General features: G+C 37.5%; 1 protein-coding gene across 1 annotated transcript; it reads left to right on the top strand.

The window, feature by feature from the left end:
- The first annotated feature begins 1,352 nt into the window (after nt 1–1,352).
- Nucleotides 1,353–7,593, top strand: tekt3 (tektin 3). The gene is made up of 8 exons (XM_081392075.1): nt 1,353–1,423; nt 2,141–2,739; nt 3,594–3,677; nt 4,366–4,436; nt 4,561–4,704; nt 4,825–5,047; nt 6,419–6,573; nt 6,723–7,593. Exons 2-8 carry the CDS (start codon nt 2,167–2,169, stop codon nt 6,937–6,939), a joined length of 1,467 nt encoding a protein of 488 aa, XP_081248201.1. The 5' UTR covers nt 1,353–1,423; nt 2,141–2,166; the 3' UTR covers nt 6,940–7,593.

Here is a 7,593-nt window from a genome sequence, read left to right on the forward strand (position 1 = left end):
TCCTGTCCAGATGTGCCACACCTCTGCGGCAAGAACTCGAGCCCATTTCATTTGTGAAATATTAACTGTGTCGTTTCCTAGTCTAATAAAAGTATATTTTCACTGCATACAGAAAATAGACCCATTCCCATCTCCTCTCGACATGAATCGCTTTCTCATTACACCAAACACCTTGGGTAAGATGGTCAGTTGAGACAAAAGTATAAGCAGTACTGAAACACTCAGGAATCAAACACTGAAGTCTCAGCCTTTAGTGTGTCATCACATCTGAAACATTAGACTACAGACATGGAGATCTGCAATCTCATACATCAGCCCTGAATGCAAAGTTGAGGATGATGCCCTCACTACTCTTTACAGTTGCAAATGAAAACACAGTGTGAGACAACAGGTCTTCACAGGCCCCGCTGTGCAATGAAACTGGGTTCACACAAAAAAAAAAAAAAAATGAAGGCAATACTCGCAGTGATGTTAGGTGTAAAGTGCTGTTTATTGACAGTGCTTGAGAGGTGAAACAGTCCCAGGAAAAAAAGACCAAAGCTATATACAAAAGTAACAAAGAAAAGAAAAATGGGCAACAAAAATTGCACAAAAAGAACTAAGAAAATATATATCTAGATAAGAGTCTAGATAAGTATCTATATACGCGCAAACTTCGTCACTGGTAAAGGATTGCTCATTGCACCACAATTGCACGCTCGTTCGCCATACATTAGTTTGGATGAAAAGTAAATTATGAAAATTGTGAATGAAAACAAATCACATTGGACTTTAAGCATGCTTGGTATTCAATGGCACATATAAATGATAATGTCTCTCAGAGGATCACAATGACCCTTTGTCCCAGTTCATCCACGGCTGATCAATTCGACCCTGTTGAACTATGTTACTGCTAGTTCATGTATTCTGAATGGTTTCTAGACAGAGACTGCAATAACTCACCAGGGGGTATGGCTGCCCAGAAAGCATGACGTGAGAATATTTTGTGTTCAGAGATATACTGTAGACAGATGCATTGAATTATTTTACCCAAGATATTTTTAGGAAAAAAAATAAATAATAATAATGTGATCTCAATCATATAGGCTATATTAGTTTAAATAAAACAAATGATGTATATGTTAGCTAGATGTTTTTTTTTTCAGGTAACTATATATAGTGTTTGGTTGCTATACCTGCCTCTAAACCAGAAGTGGTGAATAACTGTGCTTTCGACTGAACTCTTACAGAAGTGATTCGCGGAATGACGACCTGTGAAGGGCTCATCTATGAATAATGCACAACAGTGCCGTTCGAGATCTCTCGCGCATGCGTAGAGTTCTCCACTGTTCTGCACACAGGTGCGCGCATTCACCTGTCAACGGTGCACAGACTGCACACATGTGCGCGAGCGCTTCATGCGAATGACACATTCAAACACACGGTGAGTTTAGAACGTTTTTTATTTAAACTCATAGCCTATATATAGATGTTTACAGATTATCTTGCTCGCAGTTAATTGGTCGGTTTGATTTTTCTTTGATTTGGCGCATTTTGGACTCGATATTAGGTTAATATTACGATATTAAAACGATGCCAAGCAAATTAATGTTCTGTGACGATGTTTAATTTGAATTTACACGTATCATTTGTCACAACGACTTACAATTAGGCGAATATTTGCATAATGTCTCTTTCAGCACTTAAGTAAATTAACAGATAGGCTACACAAATTAATAGGCTATATTAAATTTAAGAGCTTCTTCTAAGCTGAATTTTCGCCGATGCCTTGCATGTCCTATAAGTAGTAACAAGTTATAACTTTAATTAATAACATTAACAAATATTATATAAAGATTAACAGAATGCACATTCAAATTGTTAAATTAAATTACTTTGATATCTATATTTTTCCATAGGCTATACTGAATTGTGACCGGGGCTAGTTGTCACATTTTTACTGCAGTGCAAATAAATAATACATTTAATGAATTAATAAATGTTTAATTTGCTGTATTTTACATTTTCACTTAAACTATTTAATGCAGTCTGATGTTAAGGCCAGATGCCAAATGAGACACACACACACATGCAGCCCAGGAATGTTAACCACAAAGTCACCATACACACATTCCAAAGTAGATTCTGTTCTATTTTCCAGGGAAAAGGTGGCTAATTGATTAACACATGGAGCTAATTGGATCCACCCAGATGGCCACTTATGCTCGGCCCAAAACCAGCCACTTCCTGCCGGCCATATCTACCACAGCATCCAGTTATAGGAGCCATCAGCCGGCCCTTACCCTCAACCAGAATTCAAACATGCCCTGGAGGACTAATTCTTACTTTAGAAGTGGCAGCGCCATCCCGACCGTATCAGCAATTCAAAGAGACAACCTGGACTTAGTCCGGGCCAAAACCATGTTCTACCCCTCTAACAGGATGGCTCTCAGTTCACGATATATGCCAGAGGACTGGTACAAGTCTAACCAGAGTAACTACAGGGAGTCACAGTCGTCCCGGAACAGTGCCGAAAGGCTTCGAAGAGACACGATACGACTGATTCAGGATAAGGACCAGCTGACTCGCAGAACTCAGGACTCCACCAGCAAGAACATTGGAGAAAGACTGAACGACATCAGCTTCTGGAGGTCTGAGCTCAATCATGAGATAGACAACATGGTGACAGAGATATCAGTGCTAACGGATGTGAAAAGAAGGCTGGAAAGAGCACTAGCTGAGACAGAAGGGCCACTGCAGGTGATATAATATAGTTTACTACATTAATTTAGTGATTAATCTGAAACAGCATGAAAGTCAATGGTAAATTGAGTTATTTAACTTTAATTAACATGAATTAACCTAATTAATACAAAAACATCACATTTACACACTTCGCCTCTCGAAAAATAGTTAAAGGCCATTTCTTGTGTTTACTGTTGTAACAAATCTTCCATCAGTGCTTGGAAAGCGGCACGGTAGTGGTCTGTAGTCAGTTACACACCTAATTTGGGTCATGGTGATAGCTGAAGACCCAGTAACTAGAAAAGCCCACAGTAGAGTGTCAGGTGACCCATTGTTAGAAACCACTTGGTAACAGAACCTTTATGGGTGTAATATACTCACTCAATCACACACACTGAGCACTAGATCTACAATGACCTCAATGTGTTCCACCTCTGTCTTTACAAAGTTACCCCTCTGAGTCACAGTAACAGACTGTTTCCATAGAGACCACAGTGACTACTAGTGTTGTGCTGGATGAGTTCCAAATTAGTGTAGAGTCACTGCCGGCACCTCGCAGGACTGACCACGAGAATGATCACAAGATGTTTCCATAGTGACGTGATTGCTTACTAGAGCTTCCGTTGTCACATTTGTGAGGAGTGAAGTGTATTATGTAATATCCTGTCATTATTAAAACTACATTTGTTATAATGTAGTTTAATAATAAAAAAAATTATATATAAAAATAAAAAAAATTATATATATATATATATATATATATATATATATATATATATATATATATATATATATATATATATACAACATTAATCACAATAAAAAAAATTATTGAATTATCTACATTAATTATTTTCATTCCTCTCCAGGTGTCTCAGGAATGTTTGTTCCACAGAGAGAAACGGATGTCCATTGATCTGGTTCACGATGATGTAGAGAAAGATTTGATTAAGGTGAGGGCACCTGAGCCTTTATCTAAACCAAAAAAACAAGCTCAAATATCAGTAATGAATCAAGGATTTTGAGGAGTTTTCTTAAGCAATGTGTTTTCCATTCGATTACATCAAATGTAATACATGGCTCTCTGGAATGTGATTCTGATTGGTCAATGGAGTCTTTTCACAGACTGTGATGATGCGTTTCCACAGTTAGCAAAGTTTTTTTCCTTGCCAGCTTTTTTTTTCCTTCCTAGCTTCATGCATTCTTTTTTTATCAACACTTAAGTACGTTTCATAAAAAAGCAACCTTTTGTACAAAAAGCTGAGAAAATCATGTTTTTGTCAAAGTTTTTGCCTGGATTAGAGCCAGAACAATGATAAAAAACAGAGTGAGTAAATTTATCTTTTTCTTTTGCTAAAAGGGAACAAATATTTGTTTTAATTTCTTATTCACCATTATAGAAGTTTATATGTTAACTATGATGACTTCTGCTTTTGAGAACCCCCAAAATGTGCAAAAAGGGTCCATTCTGAGCATTATAAGGTCAAATATTTTATATGACCACAACCAGTCCTAGGCAACTGATGTTCAAGTAAGCTGTGTTTGTTTCATGTCTCAATTATAGATCAGTCCATTAACTCACATAGGAAAACAACTAGTTGTAATTTGTATTTGCTAAATAAAATTTTGCCTTTTTTACAGGAAGTAGAGGTGATTAAGTCATGTCAGGAGAGAATGAGGCGACATTTAGAGCGAGCTATTGCTCAACTAGCGTGAGTCTCTAAATAACCATACAATTTCGCTTTCAATTTTAAATGACATACCTATAGTTTGACAAATGATCATGGCGTCTTTTAAACACAATGCATGTGTGGTTATAATGATTAATATCCTCAGGTCGAATCGTGCAGCACAGCACGAGCTGGAGAGAGATTTGAGTGACAAGGTAACAGCTCAGAGAATCGATGACAGGTGTCACCATCTCAGGAATACCTCTGATGGAATCAGCTACTATAGAGGAATCGATCGCCTGGACCCATCGTGAGCTTTATTTTATTTAAAAAACAACAATGAAGTCCAATGAATGACATGAGTCTGTTTTTAGGATTTTTCTTAATAATAAATCAATGTTAGAATTGACTTTCTTTATGGTCTCAACAGTATCAGTCTTCCAGACTCCTGGTCGAAGTTCACCGACGACAACATCCTGCATTCTCAGAGCCAACGCGCCGCATCTCACAAACTCCGTGATGAGATTGAGATTCTGCTCAATGCCACTTCAAACGAGATGTGGAACCAGTTTAACGCCGTAAACGTGTCATTCACCAACCGTATCTCTGAGACGGCTGACACCAAGAACAGTCTGCAAGCTCACCTGGCCAAGGTAACCACGTTGCGTCGTTACTTTTAACCGCTCTTTTTGGTCCTAGTTCAAGTCAAATCAAGTGAAAACTTATAAGTCAGGTCTTTAGCAGTTCGTTTTTATTTGACCTCATCTCAAAAGCAATGCATTATAGTAAATATAAGTAGGAATTTGCAAATTGTAAAATAAAGAAGTCAATAGTCAAAACAGTCACAAAGAATTATTATTATAGATACAAAAAAAGTATGATGTTAGTCAAGTTTTTTTGCATAAAAAAAGGTCACAACAGGTTCACAAAACAATCCATACTGCAAAGTGATGTAGGTATTGATTGATTGATTGATACACAATAATGTATGTCAGTCTAAAATTATCCAGGTCCTTCAGTCACTTTTGAAGGTAAACTTTTATCTTAGATATATACAAACTGGAATAACAGTAGTATTCGTCTCATGTTGTTTAGTAATAATAGGATGTATACTACTGCCTCCTTACTTACTTCACTTTGACTGGATAGGACCCAAAGTAAACGGCCTTTTCTCTGCCTACTTGTGTATGCTGTAAAGATGTAGACGGGAAGCTCTGGAGTCTATTGTAGGTGAGGTTAATGAAGGACACGAAGAAGCTCTGTCAGCTGTCCATAATGTTTAAGCCCTTGACGGCTGTAATCAGAGGCATGAGGTAACCAATAAACAACCATCATTCATGATGGTGATTGGTCAAAATGAGATTACTTCAAAATGTCTTCGTGAGGGAGTGTGTCTATGTAAGAGATGTCTCTGTAACTAGACACTTGATCCTGACTATTTTTTTATGACCATTATGTATTTATGTGGATAACGGGCCTACTGTAACGAGGTCCTTTCAGATACCTTACACATCAATCAGTTTAATGACATTTTGAAGTTAATTTAACATTGGTTATAACTTTCTAATCTGGCATGCTTAAATGTTTTATACAAATTTACTCTATAGCTTGGCAAACCAAATAATTAGTAAACAAGATAATCTGTAGAATTACATTTTCTGTAAAGAACAAATTAAATCAATAAATGAATTCTATTAAGTAATTTACTAATCAAATTAAAAAAAATAAACAAAAAGCCAAATTTGTCCTGCTTACCCTGAGGTTAAGTTTCTGCTCTCTCTGCTTTGTCCTGGCATGGCTGTGTGGGTGGGTGGGAAATTTGCCCAGAAGAGAGCAATACCAACCTAATTTCAGATTAAAGTGCTTTAGACTGTCAATTATGATATACGGTAGAAATAAGTGTACCTGTCTGGACCGTTTTAACTTTGAGAAGGTTCGAGAAGTCAGACACAGAGAATAAGTGACTTTGTCACTTATTCAATCAACTCTCGTTCTCTCTCTTGGTTTCTTGTTTCCACTTTCAGACTCTTCAGGAGATCTTCCAGACTGAGATGCTAATTGAAGCTTTAAAAAAGGCAATCCGAGACAAAGAGAACCCACTTAAAGTGGCCCAAACCCGCCTGGAGGAGAGAACTCGCAGACCCAACGTCGAACTCTGCAGAGACAACCCTCACCATAGGTAACCTATTAAGTCAATAAAAACAAGCAAACAATATTTGTGTTAACTGTCATGAAAAGGTCTTGATACATGTACAGACAACTTATGTTTTGTAAAATCAAAATCAAACACAAAAAACTCTGTTCTCCTTGTCTTTCCCTTGGTCTCAGATTGATTACAGAAGTGAGGGAGATTGAAGACACAATTCATAAGCTGAGACAGAGATTGATGGAGGCCGAGAACACCCTGCAGACCCTGGTGAAGACGAAAGTTACTCTGGAGCATGACCTGTCAATCAAGGCCAACTCTCTGTTCCTGGATCAGGAAAAATGCATGAGCATGAGGAAGAGCTTTCCCAGCACTCCTCGTCTAGTCGGATACACCTAGATCCTCCAGAACCTTCTCTAAAAGCTGCTTAACCATTAATCTAGAAAATTTTGATGTTTAAAAGATAAACTGCAATATTAGTGTCAGAACAGGTTGACAGTTTATACTTAGTCCTCTTAATTAAGTGGATTGAAATCTTATACCTCACCTCACTATTATTGCGTCACTTAAACACACCATAATGATTAAGGGCTTTCACACTGGAGGAACCTTTTCATAGTTCCTATAGAACTATTGGCGGAAGTACCCGGTTTTTGGCATGTTCGAACCGCAGGAACTAGGAACGATTTTAGTTCTAGGAACTCCTTTCGGAAGAACTAATTTAGCTCCTACTTCAGAGTAGAGTCTAATGGTGTATTCAAGTCATCTCGTAAAGATCGTATCTACGAGTTGAACGCACATGAATGCCACCACAATGTTGTAAATACGAGAGGGAAGCTCAGGATTTTCTTTGAGCCCCTATCTCTACAAGTTGGGGGTGTGTCAGTGAGAAACATGGCGGAAATACCACAATTAAAGGTAGCCTATTTAGCAGTGATATTGCTAGACTTTTCTATTTACAGCAAAGTAAGCTAATTTCCTGCACAGAATATGATGGCTTTACAATATAAAAATGTAATGTAACAATGTTTGCCATGGCTTCATAAATTAATT

The sequence above is a fragment of the Scardinius erythrophthalmus genome (genome assembly GCF_964197995.2).
Source record: "Scardinius erythrophthalmus genome assembly, chromosome: 18".
Lineage (NCBI taxonomy): Eukaryota > Metazoa > Chordata > Actinopteri > Cypriniformes > Leuciscidae > Scardinius > Scardinius erythrophthalmus.